Below are 21,636 nucleotides of genomic sequence, written 5' to 3' on the forward strand. Positions count from 1 at the left end.
TCTCTCTTTAGGAAAGTGATTAATTTTAAACAGGTATTTTTTCCTATTCAGTACTCAACCTGAAATATACCATGGTTGCCAAGATAAGTTAATAATTTGCCTATCTCCAGGTAGGTCTGAATCCAATCTGTGATAGCAGTTGTGTAAGCCCAGAAGGGAAATTTCCCACAGTATCGAAATTTTCTGAAAATTTCCCTTTACTGCTGTAACAGTAACAGCTGTTGTGTCTCTGCTGGCTTCTGTGTTCAGAATGTTCTCTGACTTAATGGTGTGGAACAAACTCCTGATTTACAGCTATGGTGATTTTTGTCTGCATTAGGGCCCCAGTGTAGGTACCAATCATGAAGATATAGAATCTTTGCAGTGGTAAAATTACATTGAATGAGGAGAGAAGTCTGAAAGAGAAGACAAGTCAGTGTCTTCTGCTGCTATTATTTCTACAGTATCCAAAAATTCGTATTAGACTTGGTCAAACACCTTGGCTTCTTTTTTACTGACATCCATATCTCAAATTCACATTGATATTTAGGATTTTCAAAGGAGTTTGAAGCATCTATAAAAGCTTAATTCAGTTTGCACTGTTGATCCTGCAGACACTGTCAAGAATCTCACTGTGAGTGCTTACAAAAATCAGGGTGGACAGTTCCTGTTTTCTAGAAAGATAGTGTTTTGTAAGTATCATTAATAAGACAGAACTCAAGTGTCTCTCCCACTGTCATTAATAAACTTATTACTTGTGTTCAGCCAGTAGCAATATAGGTGTCAGAATGAATAGGAAGTTTGAAGAGGAAGTGTGAAAAATAGATGAAGACAGCGTAATGTTGATGGTAATCTTTATGCTTCACTACAGACAAGATGAAGAGCTCTCTGCTCGCAGCTATCTTTTTGCTTGTAAGAGGTGAGTTTTCACATGCTGCACAACTTACTGCCACTTATAAACAGCACAGATTCTTAACGCAACTCAACGATGAGGCTGTACGAACAAAATCATTCCCGAATTAAATTCTGTGGGTAGGAGGAACAACCACCAGCAACATTTTTGCTATTTCTTCCACGGTTGTCTTGATCTCTTGATCAGCAATTCCTTTTGTTTTGTTTTGTTTTGTTTTGTTTTGTGTTGTGTTTCTGTGCTCCCAGGTTGCTGCCGCGGCTCAGACCGGGACTCAGCGTTCTGCCGGCAGCTGCCAGGTGGGTGGAAGCGCTCGGCTCCCGGCGCTCTGCTCTCAGAGCTCGGCTCTCAGCGCTCGGCTCTCAGAGCTCGGCTCCCGGCGCTCTGCTCTCAGAGCTCGGCTCTCGGCGCTCGGCTCTCGGCGCTCGGCTCTCGGCGCTCGGCTCTCGGCGCTCTGCTCTCAGAGCTCGGCGGCTCCGCGGCCCCGCAAGGCATCGCCCCAAAGGAATGCCCGCCCTTCCCAGAGGGACAATCCGGCCAGAGCAGCACGGCCAGTGTGTCTGCGGGACGGCAGGGCGGCCGGGGTAACACGCTGTGAGTGACAGCCCACCCAGCGCTAAAGACCAAAAACCTGTAATTGTTGTGTGTGACGGGTATCTCTGCTTTCCATTTAACTGGGGCGCTACTGATGAAGGCCAGAAGGAACAGTCCGACACATTTTAACAGAGAGTATTACAAAGCAGTGGGTGGTCATCTGATGTACTGCGTGCTGGATTTATTGTAGGCAGAAACATCCTGCTTGCTAACAGCTGCAGCAGAGATGACAGGTTCTTGAGCACACAGTGACACTGGGCAAGATATCTGCAGGAGGACTGTGTTTTTCCAAAATTAGCCATGGATAATTTTTTAGTCTTTGCAATTAGCCTGCCAGACTAAGCTCCACTAAATCATTAGTAAGAATGCCAGATGTGCAGGAAGAAAACCAGAAAGTTCTAGAGTGAAAAAATTGAAGGTGGGGCCTTTTGGGTTTGGTTGGTTTGTTGGTTTGGTTTGTTGGGGTTTTTTTAGTGAAGGAACTGTGTTTTCTTTAGAACAAAGACACTTTTTTTCTTTCTTTGCATAGCACTTGGAGCACAGTCATGATACAGCATTAGTACTTTGTTTGGTCTGGGAAGAATTAATAACATACATATTAAGGTGCAGTGGTGCAGTAAAACAGGGAAAGCACTAGAATAAAAATGAATGTGCATGCAGACACCAATATTCACAAACAGGACAAGTAAAAATAAAAGTGTGTAAGATTCATTATGTCCATCTAGAGAAAATAATGTAGAACTTCAATATATTGGGAGTCGGGTGATGATTTGGGGTGTTAGGTGAACTAGTACTCTATTTCCATACATGAAATCTACTATTTTTCATTTGTCTGCTCTAATACCGTAATCGCATAGAGAAAGACACGGGGATTTGTAAAACTTAGAGCATGAGGAACAATACAAGCCTTCTTCGTCTGTAAGCAGAGGCAGGTCTGCAACATTGTAGACATTACATGGATCTGAGTTAGTAGAACTGTTATTTCAAACACTCTCAGAAGAAGTATATCACCAATGTATTAAGTATTACAGCAGTTCCAAAAAGGTGTTTTTTCCAGGTGTTACTTCAAAACAGCATCAAAGAAACAGTAAGCATAAGGTTTAATTCAGAGTAAAACAGGAGAAGAATGTGAGAGCTGTTGCTCTTTTCCCTGCTGTTGACAGACACCAAGACCATGGGCGAGAAGGTCAAGATGTGGTTTGGTGACCAGACTAGAAAAGCAAAGAATTCTGTAATTTTTCACATTGCTATGAAAACAAGGAAGACATGAACGCCACCTTCCTGAAAGGAAGCTGTGCACACATGAAATGATGCAGTATATCTTTAATAGAAAAGCATTATTTTGTTTAGTATGAGAAAAGAAGTATCATAAGGTGGGGGTATTAAAGTTAGAGCGATACTCATTTGACACACATTTTGGTCCAAAAGAACTTTTAACTTAAATACACATCTGCCATCTCAATGATGAAAAGAATGCCAAGCATGCTTTGTAAGTCAGGTTATAGGGAAAAATGAGGAAAAGAAAACTGATCTTTCATCGGATAATCTAGGCTATGAGATACCATAACTATGCTATAACACCAACTCCAGACATATGCATATTTACTTACCACATAGCAAAACATTTGTTATTCAAGATTGATAGGCCTATTGGCAACTTGTTAGACTTAACAGGTATGAAGGACATGTGACTCTACTCATCAGGAAAAATTCACCTTAAGCATCCTGTACCTGTTTAGATCCTTATGTACTTTTCTGAACAACAATAACAAAAAAATCTGAATTTTTTGGAAGTCCTTTAGGTGATCCTTTGAGGCATCATGACTGATTTTTCTTACGTAATAGTTCAGACAGTAAGACACAAAGCAAAAGAACAGTCATAGTTTATCTTTACCCTTTCTGATACAAGATTTTTGAAATACTTAAACAAACTTAACACTAAAGATGACAAACAAGTTGCTTTAATAATGCCATCAGTGTTTAATTTCACTTCAACTGAAAAAGGGTACGTTCAGTTGCAAAAAACCCCTCATATTTTTCTTTCAAAAAATTAATGACTGATAATTTTGTACATAAACTCATGCTCCTGCTGGTTTATAATGTGATCTTCATAAAGCTTGCTTTTATTTAGCAATAGTGTGTTGTTCTGAACTTCAGATAGAGATGGCTGATGGTCTTGGAAGTAATTCTGAAGTCTAGTTGGTCAGTTCTAGCCTGGTTTGTATTTGGTTTTGTTTCTCATAGTCCCTTTGAGTCAGTTAACAGTTGCCTGTGACAGGTCTTTTCCAGTGCACATGTTTTCATCTTCCAGACTGGGACAATGAATTGGCGTGCTACACAGAATTAAGTGAGGATCTAACCTGTACCTGGCTGCCAGTACCTGATGCTCCAAATACAGTTAATTATACTGTATACTTAAAGTGGTAAGTCTGAAAAGTAATCTCAGAAAACAAAAAGCTCTTACTGCTGTTGCATGTGAGTCCCATTGGCCAGAGTTTTGCTCTAATGTATTTCATCACATTATAGGTTGTTACACAATGCTGGTCATTATCTTTCATCACTTCTCATCAATACCTATTGGTTTCTAAGAGTTTGGTGAGAGAGTGGTGGGTTAATCTTGGCTAGACACCACAAAAGCTGTTCTATCCCTCCCCTCCTCAGGCTGACAGGGCAGAGGAAATGTGACAAAGGCTCATGGGTTGAGATTATGGACAGGGGGAGAGATCACTCAGCAATTACTGTCAGGGGCAAAACAGACCTGACCTGGGAAAACTAATTTGATTTATTAACACTCAAATCAGAGTCAGAGTGATGAGAAATATAGCTAAAAATTGAAACTCCTTCCCCCTCCTTGCCGTCCTCTTCCCCCCTCCCCCCCATTCTTTCCATCTTACTAGGCTTAAGTTTTCTCCTGAATTCTCTACCTCCTCCACCCCAGCCTTGTGGGGGAATGGGAACTGGGGGTTGTGGTCAGTCCATCACATATTGTGTCTATCACTTGTCTCCCTTCTGACCCTTCCCCTGGTGCAGCATGGGGATCCTCCCATGGGAGCCAGTCCTCAATGCCTCCAACATTGAGCTGCTCCAGGGTAGGTCCCTTCCATGGGATGCCAGCCCTTCAAGAACAGGCTGCTCCAAAGCAGGTCCCTCACAGGGTCACAAGCCCTGTCATGTCACAAACCTGCTCCAGCATGGGCTCCTCTCTGCTGCTGTCACATATTCTCGTTCCTCTCTGGCAGCTGGGGTGGTGCAGCAGCTTTTTCCCTCTTTTAAACACATTATTTCAGAGGCACTACCACTGTGGCTGATGGGCTCAGCCTTGGCCAGCAGTGGGTCTGCCCTGGAGACAGCTAGAACTGGGTTTGCTGGACATGGGGAAAGCTTATTGCAACTTCTAACAGAAGCCACCTCTTAGCTACCTGCTCCCAAAACCTTGCCACTGTAAACCCAATACAAAGTCATTATACTTCTTACCATGCCTCCAACATGCTGTTAAAACATTATTGCCGAAGATCAGCTTACTCAATTACCTACATTTGCAGCTATTGACTTGCATTGAATATTCAACACTGATGCATTTAAAGTAAAAAAAAAAAAAAGCAAACAAAACAAACAAACAAAAAAAAAACACCAAAAAAAAACCCCACCCAAAAATAAAGAGACATTAAGCTTTTATTATATATATTATGTATTTTGCTATAGTATGTATCCAAGGGGATGTCAGATGTGGCATACTTTCTGGTAATTCTGAATTATCAAGTACTGGTTTAACAGATGGAATGAACTCATAGGGTTAATCTTGAACTGATTACCTTAAAATACAGTATCTTCAATTGCAGCTGCATTACAAAGTTAAATTTCCTCATTTTATATTTAGATATTTGGAATCTCCCATGAGATATGGGGCATGTTCAGAAATAGAGATGGGAGATCAGAAGACGTGATCTTTGCCATGAGACCATATCATGGAGTTCACAGGGTACAACACTGTATGCCGTTGGTAAATTCTGATATTCATTGCTGATTATTTTGCCACATAACCACCCCTTGTCATTAAAAATGGGCTGTGGTTAGGAGCATCTCCTAAAGCTAAGAAAATACCACTACACTGGGAAATTCCCCAGGGTGATCATCTTCACATTGCAGAGGAGCAAAGCAACCACCTCAAGGCTGAGGTTACTCCCCCCACCACCTTCAGTATTTTCTCTTTGCTGGAGGTAGCAGCAGGTGCCAACTTGCAATAAGCACCAAATCCCACGGCATTTGCTATCTTGCCTCTTGGGACTTTAAGGAGACCCAATTTTCTGGAAGAGCAGAAACATCTGTGAAACAGCTCTGTTTCTGTAGAGATGTTATCAGCTGAAATATTTGTGAGCTAGTCGTTCTTAAAGTCGTAAGTCAAAACCAGACCGTGTTGTTCCCAGGCTGCAGGGTTGATGTCATGAACAGACAAGGCAGAAAAAAGAATGGAAGAGGAGGTCAGTGGGGGAAGAGGGAGACAATTCCCTGGCAGAGATGTTTTTCAAGTCAGAGTCAGGACTTTAACCTCAGTCTTCTAGGCTTCCACCTGGTGGTCTTGAAGAAATACTTCCTATCTCCTCCTCTATTGGGTTAAAAGGGAAAAAAGACCCAAACAAAAAACAAAAACAAACAAAAAAACCCGCCAAAACAAAGGAACAAACAAACAAAAAAAAGCCAACACATGTGAAAGGCCTTTTAGCTTGACTTGAAGGGGTCATCACCCCTTCCTGCATGTAACATCGGTTTGACGTTGGAATTGTTCCTTGTCCTTGCTCCTCATGATTTAGTTGTCAGGAAGAAAAATGTCAAGATAAACACTGCCACAGAAAAGTTCCAACCAAGAATTCAAAATCATGCTTAGAAATATTAGTGCCGGAGTCACAACTAGTCTGAAGCAGAAGACAGGAAGCCCTTCAAGTATTTTTTTTCAGTTATTAAATATTGAATCCTGATGTATGCAATTTAATACTTGAAATGCATACCTAGGCAATTAGCATGCTAGCCCATCTATTTAATGAGCCCATCTCTTCAAGAACATTGAACTTGCACAATTTTAACCTTAGAAAAAAACTGTCCTGTGTGTGGCCAAGACTAAATGAGAGAGACAGGAAAAGAGTAGGCAGCAATGTTGTATGTAAGGCATTAAAACTCTTGGATTTCCTGTACTCTGTGCATTAGGTATATCAGGAAAAATCTACCAGGCTGAGGACTCAGGTGACATTTAAATATCTCTGTCAAACTCTGATGCTTTGCAGGAGCAGAAATCAGAAGACAGGCATATAACTCATAAGAGGTTTTTCATAACTTTGCGGTAATTTAGATTCGTGTAACTGGGGAATTTTGCTGTTCAAAAAGAATTTGGATGCCCCTGTGATAGGTGGCAAGGCTTTATGAAGTTATTTCTAACCTAATTTTATACCTGCAAAGTGCTCTATATATCCCAATGCAAGTACAAAAGGTCATACAGATCTTGTCTTGTATCATGCTATGCCTTACAAACTTAAGGAATTCAGCAGTTCTCCACCACACAACACCAGGATTTGCATGTTTAAATTTATTGGAGTAACTTGGGTGCTGGAATTAATCGTTCTGTTTCAAGCTGTTCAAGGTTCACCTTCAAGATTTTGATATGAGGAATTATGTATAGAAGCATCTGGAAAGCTATCAATTGCTATAATGTTGCTTTCTTGGGCAGGGGGGAAAAGAATAACTATAATGCAATAAAATGTTTTTCATTCTGCTTCCTTTTCTTTGAAGGAACAAAATACGAAAACTTTTTCAACGAAACACATCATTGCCTTCCATCACAATAAAACGAAAGAATCTCTACATTGAGCGATTTGCATCCATTTGGATAGCAGTGAATTATGGCCATGACACCTGTGCAAAAGGAAAAAACATCTCAGTTTTACCAAGCAAAGCAGGTCAGCATCTTCACAAGTTTGTTACTGCCGTGTCCAGCTAAAGCTGTAGTCTTTAAAGATTATTTCCAAAATTTCAGCTCCCGGAAGTATTCTTGTTATTTTTACTGATTCAGAGAGCTAAAGATGCATTTTGACTTCCTTGAATGAAGTTAACAACAAAAGTCTATCAGCTTTTACAGGAGGAGGGTTTAACTTTCAAAATTTTGCTGGAATATGAAATATTCATATCCAGAAAAATAGATAGCAATATTTGTGTACAGTACTTAACCAGATTTCTGTGCTCTCTTTGATGGTTTTCTGAATTTCTTTATACTGGTTTACAAAGAGATGGTTGACTCAGCACTGTGCACCTAAGAAATCCTTGATGTAGGGCACTAGAATTTTGAGAAACCTTTTCAAAATTCAACTCTTTTCTAAGCCCACTTACCTATTACACAGTGCTACAGGGAAGATATTAAAATAGCAGCACTATTTACTATGCCTTTTAGATGTTTATTTAAAGATTCCCTACCCTGTCTGGTCACTGAAATAATGTTGAGACCTTCTCAAAACTTCACCTGCTCAGACTAATCATGGTCCAAGAAAAACCAATGCTTCTCACTGCTGGAGGTTATTACCAGAACAACCCAAATTATCACTATGACCTTTATTGGAGACTTTTGGCCACCTTATTGGAGAGAAAAATGAAAATATATTTGCATTTACTGAAATTTAAAGATATTCTGGATATTTTTATACAATTCATGATTACAGGTACTCTTGACATTTTGATTTTGCCTTTCAGGCCCACTCAGAATAGTAACTGCTTAGAAAAGTTCTTCCTGAAATCAGTAGAAGCATTCACAAAGGAAAAGCAAGAGGAAAAACTGTGTTTTGTTGATACCATAAAGATTTAGCAATTATTAATTTCGAGTGCTTTTTGAAGCCTTATAGTGTTCAATATTCTGTGCCAAGTCTTTTAATTTTTATAGATCACACCTGACAGACATAATTACCAAAGCTTTCCTGCTTCTCTTGCATTTTTAACAGCTGCATGTCTCCCATTTTAGGAAAGTGCTTGTCACCATCTAACATAACCGCTTATCAGATCACAAACCAATTGATAATAAAGTGGGACCTGCCCACAACTCCTACACCATATGAGCTGAGATACAGAGAGGCACTCACAGGATCCGCTCTGTGGACACTGGTAAGTACTTACAGATGACAATCACATGAGAACATAAGGAGCCTTCATATCAGCTTAGCCCCACATAGCACATGCAGCACAAGGGCAGCCAGGAGGAACAGCAAAGTGTCCATTTGTAGGCAGATCCCACTAAGGTGTCTTACTTTGGTTCTAACAAATCATCAAATTTTTGGGAAAGAAGGAATAACAGTTTTAAGCAGAAGAAAATGGAATAGCATGTCAACTGGTTTATTGATGTATCAGTGAGACACTACAACTACCAGTGACACAAAAGCTGAATATCAGAAATGCCATGTGAACTCAGATCCAAATTATGCTTTCAGTGATTTACAATATTACTCTTTTTGCTGGTAACATTGCATTTTCAAAGAGATTAGAGATAAGGTCACTTTGTTTTTCAAAGTAACAATTCATACCTTACACACTTTTGGTTTGCGACAGTATTCCAGATTTTTCTGTTTGAAAAGAAGGGAAATTATTTCTGTGCAGTGCAGTCATAGAATCATGAAATGGTTTGGGTCGGAGAGGACCTTGAAGATCATCTAGTTCCAAGCAGCTCTGCCATGTGCAAGGCCACTCTCAACTAGACCAAGCTGCCCCATCCAGCCTGGCCTTGAACACTTCCAGGGATGGGGCAGGCACAACTTCCCTGGGCAACCTGTTCCAGTGCCTCACAACTCTCACAGTAAAGGATTTCTTCCTAGAGCATCTAGTCTAAGCCTACTCTCTCAATTTATAGCCATTGCCCCTTGTCTTATCTTGTCACTAAATGCTCTTTCCTGTAAATTCTCTTCATACTGGAAGGACACAATCAGGTCTCCCCAAAGCCTTCTCTCTTCCAGACTGAACAATCCCCAATCTCTCAGCCTTTCCCCATAGGAGAGGTAATCCATCCCACTGATCAGTTTGGTGGCCCTCCTTTGGACGGATTCCAACAGGTCCATGTCCTGCCTGTGCTGGGGACCCTGTCCCTGAAAACTGGGAAATGAACTCTCCTTTGAATTTGTTAGATTAGAAAGCCAACATTACTGTATTATCAGTGCTGAATGCTTTGGTAATTCTCATCAAAGTATGCATGCCCAGTAAGCTGAGAGACCAGGTTATATTCCTGAAACTAACATCTTTTCATCACATTTACAGAAACATGCATATATGCTAATTGTTTCCACTTGTTTGGATATGGTTCCAGATCTTCTGACGAATCCTTTCTCCTTGGGAGTATCTCAAATCACCAGGTCACAATGTACCTCTCTTATCATTCTTTGCTTTGACACACAATCCTTGTTTTCAAAACAAAGATATCAGTTAGTACATATTAATCACTGATAGAAGTAAACAAGGAAGCATTAGCTGGAACAAGTTTATTAGTCACAGATGTAGAGAGTTACCACAAGGCCACATTAGTCTCTGGTATTTGTACTAAGCACTGTATGTACAAAATTAAGCACCTACCACAAATACAGGGATCATAACCTATTACGCCAAAGTTAAAAGAATTTTTGCAACATTTTCCTCCACTACTGAATAAATGTCTTCTTGCTGGACTGTTCAGTAACAGCCCCAGAGCTGGACACAGCACTGCAAGTCTCACCAGAGCAGAGCAGAGGGGCAGAATCCCCTCCCTCCCCTGCTGCCCACACTGCTTTGGATGCAGCCCAGGACAGGTTTGGCTTTCTGGGCTGTGAGTGCTCATGGCTGGACCATATCCAGCCTCTCACCCACCAGCACCCCCAGGTCCTTCCCAGCAGGGCTGCTCTGATCTGTTCATCCCCAGCCTGAATTGATGCTGGGGGTTGCTCTGACCCAGGTGAAGCACCAGCGCCTGGTCTTGTTAAACATCATGATGCTCCCATGGTCCACTTCTGGAGCTTATCTAGGTCACTCTGGATGGCATCCCATCCTTCAGGAATTCAGCACCACTCAGTTTGGGGTCATCTGCAGATTTGATGAGGGTGCACTTGACCCCTCTATGTCCTTAACAAAGGCATTAAATAACACTGGTCACATCCCATACACACCTCTGATGGACACCACTTGCAACTGACGTCCATTGGGATTCTGAGCCACTGACCATTACCCTCTGGATGCAATCATCCAAGCACTTCCTAATCCACCCAACAGTTTAACTGTCAAATCTGTCACTCTCCATTCTTTCTTTTATCTCAGAAGACTGTTCTCATTTCTCTCGTAGCTGACTGCCAGTTTGTTTAGCCACATCAGGAGTACTTTGAGAGGCTCACATAAGAAAGGTTTCACCTCAGTACAAAGAACGTGCAGGTCTTGGAAAGGTCCCCTCACTCACTTGCATACAAGTACTAGAGCATCCTAGAGCAGACAGCCACCCAAGCATAGCCCACCCAGTAGTGCAATAGATAGACACCCACATGCCAACAATCTGGTACAGGGCATGTGGAAGAACAGAGCTGTGCAAATTCATGCCCTGCAGGTTGTGGAGCCAGGGGAGATGGAAGATTCTCAGGAGTGCTGTGAAGGACTGGTAGGGACAGGCACACTGGATGATGGGAATGACTGAAGATGAGAGGTCATAAATATTCATTATCTCCCAGGTCCCAGCTGATCCTATGAATTTAGGCTATAATCTCTTCCTAATCACGTGAACTAGGCTATGCTCACAGATGAGTGAGTATAGGCATACATGCACAGATGATGTTTAAAACTAGTCTTTACCAGAGCAGGATTAATGTACTTTTAAAGTAATTTAACATTTGGGCTTTTTAATACACTCCATTTCCCTCTTGTTCTGTAGGATTTGGAGTTTTTCTGTAATATTGTGTGCAGTGGGATTTTTTGTGACTGAGCATTTTCTATTAGCAAAATTATCTGAAGTTGTCATAGTCAGAATAATACTCTTCACTCATAAGAAAGAAGTAGCAATATGGTTATTGATACCAGAAATCTAGCAAAGTTTGATAGTGAATGTGACAGGAGTTTAACAAGAGTAGACGGCAAGCAGCACTTGATTATTTCATAGAGTCAGACAGATCTGTTAGGGAGACATTTTAATTGCGTCATGATGCTTAGAAATTCTCCTCTTGCATTCAAAAAGTCTTCTCAAAGCCCCTGTGAGTCTAGTTACTTTTAGATCCAGACTTAGTCCCAGACCTGGTCAACAGTTTATGTCTAAAGGATCATATATGCACAAGCAATCCTTTGTATCACTTAAATGAGGTTTAAAATTTCGGTGAACTAATTTCCAATTCACTTATCAAGTATCTGATGAGATTAATATTCTCTCAACTTTGAGGAGTAACCTTAAGAGGTGTCTCTACTCAAGAGATCCTGTTGTGCAGCCTACTGCTGTGCAGGAGAGCTGAAGAGGCCATGGGCTGTCCACTATTTAAGGGATAAGATGAGCCATTTACAGCCATATATGCATGCTCACTTCAGATATTAGTTTCTTCCAAAGTTGACTTGAGTCAAACCTTAACCAGAACTTTGGTTGTGTGGATGAACTGTTCAAATTAGTGCTTGTCTTTCACATTGTTATCTGTCTGCCCCAAATCGACCCTGAGCTGGATGCTGGTCCAAACACATCTGTTATGACTGCTGATGGTGGTTATCACTCGAGCAGGATTAAGGAAAGTAAAGGTCAGGATGGAGGGCAAGTGGAAGGGAGGGAGGTGAGCACACTGCCATAGAAGTTAATTAATTAACTTTAATTTAAAAATAAATACTGTAGAAATTGAAAAAGAAGAGCTGGTCACCTTACAGTGGGGCTTTGTTGTTTTTAGGTTTTTTTCAGGGAAGAGTTTAAGCAGTAATAACAGTTTTCCATTGTATTTTCTCCGTGTTTTTCAGCTCAGGGTTTTCCTTAGACATGGGCAGTGTCTTTGCTTCAAGAAAAACTTAATTCCCTGAACAGTAACTGGGGCTCCAGTGGCATCTTCAGCAGCAGATGTACATCACTTCTGCAGTGCCAAGGCATAGGCAGCCACACATTTAATCCAATCATGCTCTTTAAGACATCAGTCATGTGGATCTATTTAGACATAATGATACTTTTAAAAATAAGGGCATTGTTTTTTAATCTTTCATTTTCCCTTGACTGCTTTTTCTGGAGAATATCAACAAGGCTCAGAGTCAAGTAATTTTTTATTTTTCAGAATATATAATGTCTAATTGATTTTAAAAACAGTGTTTAGACCCAAATGGTTACTTACTGTACTGAGTGAGAAGAACAAGTTCATGAAAAAGAGGGTGTTGCCTTGAAAGAACAAAAATACCTTGACTAAAATATGCAGTAATTCCTATTTGCTGACAGGAACATCTACTTTCAGCTGAGACAGAAGACTGGTCTTAGGCTGAGAAAACAATTAATATAAGATTATCCTTTATTGCTGCTACATAAAAGAAATTTTTTTTTAGGTGCCTGTTGAAAGCAATGTTGTCAATATTACCATTTCAAATTTAAATGCCATGTCTTCGTACATCATTCAGCTCAGATGCATAACCAAGGATGGTCTCAACTGTGTTTGCATTTGGAGCAAAGAGATTTTGGTCCCTCACAGTAAGTGGAATGTAATTTCATCCTGCTGGTCGTAAGTATGAATATAAAGGCCTTTCCAAATTTTGTGTCATATGAAATAGCATTTTCAGATAGTGTTGAAAAGATGAGCATCAGAATGATTCATCTGACTGCATGTCTCCATCTTTTTCCATGTTCACCAGAACTCACAAACAAGCCAAGAATATCATATAATGAAACTACACTAGTCTCTCCAGGAAGAAGAAATGTTGTTCTAAAGTGGGAGGTAATATTCACTTCAAATCTGGGTATCTCCTGTTATGTATATGCTATTTACTTTTTACATTCCAGAGAAAAACAGACTTTCTCGTTGTATTGAGACTACACTTTATATGCAAAAGGCACTGGATATTGTACACTTGCTGCAGAATTCATTGCATCTTCATGTTGACGATTTAGGTGTTAGAAACTTGCAAGGAAAAACTACATCAATTTATGGTCTTGAAAAATTACTAAAACTTCCCCTTTTTTCCAGGGAAAAACATATTTTAATTTCAAGAGCTTCCAGCTTTATCTGAAATTCCTCACAAGACATGTGTCTCTGCCTTTTAAATTATTAAATGTCTTCCTGTCTACATTACTCAAAAAATATCTAATTATTTCATTAAGATAACCCAGCCTCACAGCTTCATGGTATCTACACCACATTAATTTTGTGCTAGAAATAACAGACAATCTTGATATCAGAAATAATCCTTGAAGAACTCATAGACATTCATGTATTAAGTTTCTGTCTATATTGCAGTGATTTCCACTTCTGTGCACTCATTTTCCAGTCTCTTATTAAGATTAGTACTATAAGATTAGTAAAATTATGAGTGAACCACCACCAGAAATTTCTACCAATGGATATTTAACATGTTCCAAATTTGTAGCATAATTACTAGCATTTCTCTTTAAAGACAGTAGATACCTAACCAAGCCCTAGTAGATGAGGATACCCAGAGGCATAAATTTCAATTAAACACCTCTCATTGACTTTCAAGTTCCTAATAATGAGGGATATGTTCCAGTGAAATGTAGAGAATGTTACAGCTGCTTCACTGCTGTTATAACTAATTGGATACACATAACTAAGATCTCAATTAAGGAAAATTCTTAATCCTGTGCTTAAAGCCTCTCAATTTAAGCATGCTCTTAATTTTAAGGAAATGCTTTGCTTCATTGATTCCTAATGACCTAATTAAAACATTATTATTTTTATCCCCATCATTAGAGGTTACATTTTGTTTGTACAATTAAATTTCTCTTGATTTTCTGCATGGACCGTAACAGCATTTATAGAATAATAATGTTTTTCCTCTTGCTAGGTAGCACAAAGTGAGAATGTCCTTGGATATTTTGTTGATGTGGAAAGAATACCCAACAGCTGCAGCAACTCACCAAATCACATCTCTCTCAAAGACAGAGACATTTGTATAAATGTCTCCATGGCTTACTATAGGGTTAATATTTCTGCCTATAATGAAGCAGGGAAATCTCCACAAGCCATCTATGTTGTCCCAGAATTCCCTGGAACAGGTACTTACCATTCTTTCACTAGAGTGGTGGGGAAATTTTATGCCCAATTTCTAAGGCTATCTTTTGGCAGACTTTGGGATAGGTGAAAGCATTCTCTGAACATTTATTAGACTGATATTTTTACATGCTGGGAGTCAGAATTGTTTCTTAAGAACATACTTTGGTAGAAGTTAACAGACTAGCAATTAATTACTCAGTTTGGCACTTTTTAGCACTTCTTGCTTCCTCAAGCTAGAGAAAGTGTCAGGTACTGGATCTGCTTAGGAAAATGGTTTATGGACTGTCCTCAACATCAAGCAGGTACCAGTGGTTTAAAAAAATTCACAGAACTATGTGAATCAGTTTACAGAAAACTGTAAGTCTCAGTTTTTGAGCTAAGGAACTACTAAGAGACTTGCTACTGTCCTTTATTTCAGTATTACACTGACTGGCACATAAGAGAAGGAATAGATAGGATGTACATGTCACAATCTAATGAAGATGCAAGCTTTTGTGATGCCTGAATAGACAGTCTTTTCATTTAAAAAATAAAACTAACAACATTTTCCTTATAATATAAGCTAGTTTCATGTGTTATAGTCTTGAAATATATTTGTTGCAATGTAAGAAGAGCCTCTCTTACAAAGCAAGATATTTTTAAATTAAGCTATAGCATTCACAAGTAAAGAAGTGTGCAAGTACCCTTGTTGATCTTTAGATGGCCGCAAATGATTGCTTACCCAGAATTTTCTAACAACACTCTCCTCATTCTGTTCTCCTTTGCTTTGCAAAGAGGTAACAATTTGATTTTGCCCTTACATTTCAGTCCCTTAGCTCTCTTCTGATGAAATATATCCTACCACTTCAAGCCACCATTGACTGACACTTGGCTGTCTATTGAACGTCTGCACCTGTATTTCATGGCTCTCTCCAGACACCTATTCCCATTTGACTGTACTTCAGTGCAGCTTCTCGGTATCTGTCATGAATTACTGAGAAGATACTTGCATTAAAAGTGCATTCTCAAGATAAATTCCTTCTCAGCATACACAGCTATTCCTCAGTTAGTGCATCCATTTTCATGACAGAATCATGGAATCAACTAGCTTGAAAAAGACCCCTGAGGTCTTTGAGTCCAACCTGTGACCTAACACCACCTTATCAACTAAACCGTGGCACTGAGTGCCACATCCAGTCTTTTCTTAAACATCTCCAGGGACAGAAACTCCACCAGCTCCCTGGGCAGCCCATTCTGACGCCCAATCACTCCTTCTGTAAAGAAATTCTTCCTAATGTTGAGCCTAAATGTCCCCTGGCACAGCTTGAGACTGTGTCTCTTGTCCTGTGGGTGGTTGCTTGGGAGAAGAGACCAACACCCACCTGGGATAGCCTCCTTTCAGGCAGTTGTGGAGAGAGATAAGGTCTCCCCTGAGCCTCCTCTTCTCCAGGCTAAACACCCCCAGCCCTGTCCAACAAGCCCAGCTCCCTAAGACAACCACAGCTCCCTCAGAATTAATTTGTCTTTTTTGTATCGGTTTCCAGACAGCAGATAAAATGGAGAATGTTTGTCTGCCACAAGGTCCACTTCTTACCTCAAAATGGCAGGTTGCTCTTCTCCAACCTTAGTGCCAGTCAGAAGGTCTTTCCTAGTTTGATATTCTGTTTCTTAAAATGTCAAAATCTTCAAGATCCTTTCAGAAATTGCAAAAATATATGAAATATGAAATTATCTAGCTGTGATCCATTATTAGCCCCTTCTCCTCCTCCCCAAGCCAGGCAAGCACTACCTCACAGTTGCTCTATGTGTAGCAGTTACTAGTGACTCACAGGAGGCTGTGTAGCAACAACATACTTCTTCCTGAGGCTTGGAACAGCCATTTAATTTCCAACAATCAGAAATAAGGAAAAGTGAACATCAATCAACACTGTAGTCCCCAGAACCACTGCAAAGTAGTAAATGCTAAGTTTCCTCAGATGAAATACTATTGAAAACCTTACTATGATAAGTAAGTCACTTGCATTGATAACTACTTAATGAATAATATCAAAAAACAGAGCAAAAGGGAGAAAGAAAAATAGCGAAGAAAACTGCTTTCCTGTTTATTGACCTTTAGCTGTATATTTTTTCACAGACTTGCCTGGTAAAATCCATGTCAAAAGCCAGGGAAATAATGCAGTTGTCACATGGACTCCAGAATACCATCCAAAATGTTTTGTGGTTGACTGGGGCAGTGGTAAAGAGGATATGAACATGAAAATAGTAACTACGGCTACTGGAAATTTCACACTAGGTAACAGCAACCACCACACCTCCTATGGAGGCACCCATTCATTTCTTGGTTATTTTTGGTTGGGCAGAGTAAAATTTTCATCCTGGTTTTAAATGCAAACTGAAGATCCATCCAGAAAAATGAAGCTCTTAATATTTGTCAAATACTGAGTCATCATCTAATGCTTAGCAACATTAAGGCAGATAAAAAGCAGATTTCTCATTAGGGTTCTTCTGGATACTGTTGGGCAAGAAATGCAGCCAAGCTGTTGGTATAATGCCTCTCCTTGCCCACATTCCAGGCAAACCTATACATTACTGCCTTAAAAAAAAACTTTTATCTTGTACCTAGGTAAGCTTATCTTTCAATGTAAACTGCTCTGTTACACACTCCCTAAGATTAATTCCCTTTTTTTCCCATTGTCTATACTTGTCAAAGCCTGAGTCCTCCACTCCAGTGTTCTGCCCAAGCATGATGGGCTTCAGTCAGGGATTGCTTTATGGAACAGACATTGAAAATCTTGAAGTCAAGTGGTTGACTCTTGCAAAGGCCATTCAGGAATGGCTTTTCTGTGCAATATACAACACTTAGCTTTAGGGTTCTACAAAGTCCACAAGAGAGTTCACTGTTTACCTTGGTCCTTCTGCAAGATCTGCTGTGCCACATTATATCTAGGTTTTTTCCTTGGTTTATGTATTCTAGCAGAGTGGGAAATACCTATCCCTGAAATAAGATAATTACAGCTGCTTTAGTTCCCAATTTCTCCTTCAGCAGCTAAAGCCTCCCATATGGAGACTATAAACAGATCTGTGATCTTTAAAATGAAAACCCATATTATGTCCTGTTCTGGTTTTGAAATAGTTTGCATTAAGCATCTAGAGACATTGAAGAAGAATTTACATATTGCATTAGGCATCTAGAGACATTGAATAAGGATGTACATGTTCTGTACTCAGTGTAAAGCACTATACACTCATACCATGCTTTGAGGCTTAGAAAGCAAGATCTATGCAAAATAGCTATAAAGTTGTTGTTTTTCCTCTCCTTCTTTATAATTTCTAACATTTCAGTAAACCCTGACATACCTTTATTTGTTTTCCAGACAATTTTCAGCCATATAAGTTGTACAAAATAATGGTACATGCATCTGATGTGTGTCAGTGTGAAAGTTTTGTAAGACACGAAAAGACCTTTGGAGTGACCCACTTTTACTCCGTTGAAGGAGGTATTCCTCCCTTTGTATAATCTCACCCTTTATATTTTTTCTTGTTTCCTATCTGCAGCAATAAAAGGAAGGCCACACAAAATTTCTTTTCCAGGTGACTGAACAGCATTCTCCAGTTAACATTGCCTTTGGTCTTAGCAGTTTTGTCCTGGCAGTGAATGACCTGAATGCTGTTCCTTACTGACAAGTCCACAGAAATATTTTTATTACATGTGACATTACCAAAAATAACAGAAAGAGGGTCTCAGACCCATGTTTTTAACTGTAGTCAGATTTTCCAATCCCAATTTCATAGTGTCTTATATTGCAAGTTGAAATTAGTGTGGCTAATTTCACTGTTGCTATTGGAGTAAAATATTTGTAATGAGACAGTCACAATTTCTACCTACTTTGGTATTGTTTAAGGTGAGAGGGTTTTACTCTATGGGGTTTCTCCTTTCTCTTTCATCCTTTATATGGTGTTTATGGCATCTAGAATCTGACAAGGAGCTCTCTTGGAAGCAGCTAGGCTTCCATCTTGTATGTCTATGGCACATTGATGCTGAACTCAAATATCTGGTTTTTTTAGTTCCTAGGACAGGTCCCTCTAATGTGACAATTCTGAATATCACAAAGCATTCTGCACTTGTGAAGTGGACTGAAATAGCTGAAGAAGACCGTTTGGGCTTTCTCCAGGGATACAGGATCAGTTACACAGATTCATCAAGAAAAAAGTCTCCAGGTAAGTCACTACTGCCAGAACAAAGCAGTAGCTCAGAGCCATGAAAGAAAAGTTTCATTCAGACCATTAAGTACATGCTAGTGAGTGATTTATTATGCAAATTGAGTGCTCTGCTCTCAAAGGTCAGCTGGTTAGACTATTAATGCTGTAGATACTCCCATGAACACTTAAAATTTTCTGAGTGTTATCTCAAATTAAATATTGTTATTTCCTTAAAAATTACATTTCTAAGACTAAAGAAGAATTCTCTAGAACACCTTAATGAAGACATACACTTTCAGTATTTCTGTAGTATGAAGATTTCAATCACAACACTTTTATGTTTCATTGCAACTCATCCAAGCTTGAGTCTGAGCCTTTATATAAGACTTCAGACATTGTGTATTTAATTTTTCCACTCAATTAGCAGTTTGTGTGTCTTACGTGTGTTTCCAAAGACACCATTATAAATTTACTTTCACAAACTTTTTTTTTAATTGGTAGTTTTTATATCTATTTTTGCACTTCATGACCTTAAAGGTTCTTTTTCAACCTTAACAAACTACAATGATGATGATGAAATTGATGAATTTCATCAATTTCAACCTTATCAAACTACAATGATGATGATGATGAAGATGAAATTTCTACACATTGGAATAAATTAATAGTTGTGAATTGAAGCCATTTGAGTTTTCAATTTTTAAAAAAAGCCCTGCACTTATTTTGATAAACATTTCCTTTCTGGTCTACAGTGGCAAGTCTCTTTGCCATAAGTAATAATACATTAACTTCGTACATACTGACTTTCAAATAAAATTGAAGACATGCTAGGGAAGGCAAATAGCACCTAAGACCTGACAAAGGGAGACAGTAAGAGTTCTGTAATTCATGTTGACCTATGCCTTTACAGAACCATGAAAAATCTCCTGGGGATTCTATTCCACTTCAAATACCTATCTGAAAGAGGAGGCAGAATGGGACCCTCCAGAACTGAATTTTTTTTCCTCTTTCCACACAACAGTGACATGGCACACAATTGCCATGTTTTCCAGGCAGGAAGAATAACTTTATTGGAGAATTTGGGAGAAGGAAGTCCATAGGCTACAGCACCACATCCACTTCTGTGATGATCTTAAATCCACAGTGCCAAACTTAAATCCACAATGACAAACTTGACAAATAATTTCTGCCCCATTAAAGGCATCCTTACAACATGGTTATTTGTACTTCATTCTGGCCAAGGGAAAAGTCACAGCACCATCAGAAAAGAAAGGCTGAGCTGAAAGCCCCACAAAGCAGGCAAAGCAGAATGCACAGCCCTGTTTCTGCATGGAATTATCAGCAATAGCACTAGCCTAAGTCAAGCTGAACAACTTCTGATTCCTGGAGTGAGGGTAAAGCATGTGATAAGGACTAGTCCTGATGTTAACTGTTACTGTCAGCATAGAAACAACACTTCTGTATATTAGATGCATTTTCCTCTCATGAAGTATACACAGCCTTCTGTATTCATCACATGGATAATATGACCCCAGTTGGATACCAGAGCCACTCTGTCCCCTCTGCAAGTGGACAGGGGAGAGAAAATATAACAAAATGTTCATGGGTTGAGATAAGGGCTAGGAGAGGTCACAAACTGATTACCATATGGACAAAACAGACTTGACCTGGGGAAATTAATTTAATTTATTTCCAATGAACTTCAGAGCAGAATAATGACAAGTAAAACAAATCTTAAAATGCTTTTCTTCACCACTCCCTCCTTCCCAGGCGCTCCCTCTTCCATGCCAGCAGGGACACACAGACTGGGTGTTATGGTCAGTTCATCACAGATGGTTTCTGCCATTGCTCAGAGAGAGGAGTCCTTCTCCTGCTCCAGCATGGGGTGCCTCCCTCGGGAGACAGTTATCCATTAACTTCTCCAGCATGAGTCCATCCCATGGGCTACTGCTCTCCATTAAGTGCTCCAGCATTCACTGTGTTCCCTTTCTACAGAGTGCAGTAGTTCAGGCACAGCCTGCTCTGATGTGAATCTCCCACAGGGTCACAAGTCCTACCAGCAAACCTGCTCCAGTGTGGGCTCCTCTCTCCATGGGTCTGCAGCTCCCTGCCAGGACTCTGCTCCAGCACAGACCTCCCATGGGGTCACAGCCTCCTCTCAGGCATCCACCTGCTGCAGTGTGGGTCTCCTCCATGGGCTGCAGGTGAATCTCTGCATCCCCAGGGAGCCCCATGGGCTCAGGGGCACAGCTGCCTCACCATGGGCTGCACCATGGGCTGCAGGGGAACCTCAGCTCTGGTGCCTGGAGCACCTCCTGTCCCTCCTTCTGCACTCACCTTGGTGTCTGCAGGGCTGTTCCTCTCACATATTCTCACTCTGCTCTTCTCTGGCTGCAATTACATTTGCACAGTAATTTTTTTCCTTCTTAAATCTGTTATCACAGAGCTGTTGCCACTGTTTCTAATTGGCTCAGCCTTGGCCAGTGGCACATCCATCCTGGGATTGGATCTGTGGGACATGGAGGAAGCTTCTGGCAGCTTCTCACAGAACCCACCCCTGTAGCCCCACACAGCCCCTCTCTACCAAAACTTAGCCATGCAAGCCCAATCCAACCCTGGTGTGTTAAAAGCTCATGCTTTTCATCTCTGGATTTAAAAAGTACATAAATATTTTGGAGAAATCTTGTACCCATCCAAAGAACATCTGAACAGTGTGGTTTCCTCCAGATACAGATGAGGGCACTGAAGTTTTGCCTTTTCCCCAGTCAGATACAG

General features: G+C 40.1%; 1 protein-coding gene across 1 annotated transcript in view; it reads left to right on the plus strand.

Annotated features, from left to right (window-relative positions):
* Positions 1–811: 811 nt before the first annotated feature.
* The window catches only part of LOC146424931 (interleukin-6 receptor subunit beta-like), a 32,085-nt gene continuing 11,260 nt past the window's right edge, over positions 812–21,636 (plus strand). Inside the window, exons 1-11 of the mRNA XM_085042565.1 lie at positions 812–898; positions 1,138–1,188; positions 3,795–3,906; positions 7,262–7,428; positions 8,478–8,617; positions 13,004–13,145; positions 13,307–13,389; positions 14,474–14,684; positions 16,796–16,954; positions 18,036–18,158; positions 18,727–18,879. Coding sequence (XP_084898691.1) covers positions 856–898; positions 1,138–1,188; positions 3,795–3,906; positions 7,262–7,428; positions 8,478–8,617; positions 13,004–13,145; positions 13,307–13,389; positions 14,474–14,684; positions 16,796–16,954; positions 18,036–18,158; positions 18,727–18,879 — 1,384 coding nt within the window. The 5' untranslated portion in view covers positions 812–855. The remainder of the gene's footprint in view (positions 899–1,137; positions 1,189–3,794; positions 3,907–7,261; positions 7,429–8,477; positions 8,618–13,003; positions 13,146–13,306; positions 13,390–14,473; positions 14,685–16,795; positions 16,955–18,035; positions 18,159–18,726; positions 18,880–21,636) is intronic.

Source organism: Lichenostomus cassidix, chromosome Z (genome assembly GCF_008360975.1).
Source record: "Lichenostomus cassidix isolate B80296 chromosome Z, HeHo_3.0, whole genome shotgun sequence".
NCBI classification, from domain to species: Eukaryota; Metazoa; Chordata; class Aves; order Passeriformes; family Meliphagidae; genus Lichenostomus; species Lichenostomus cassidix.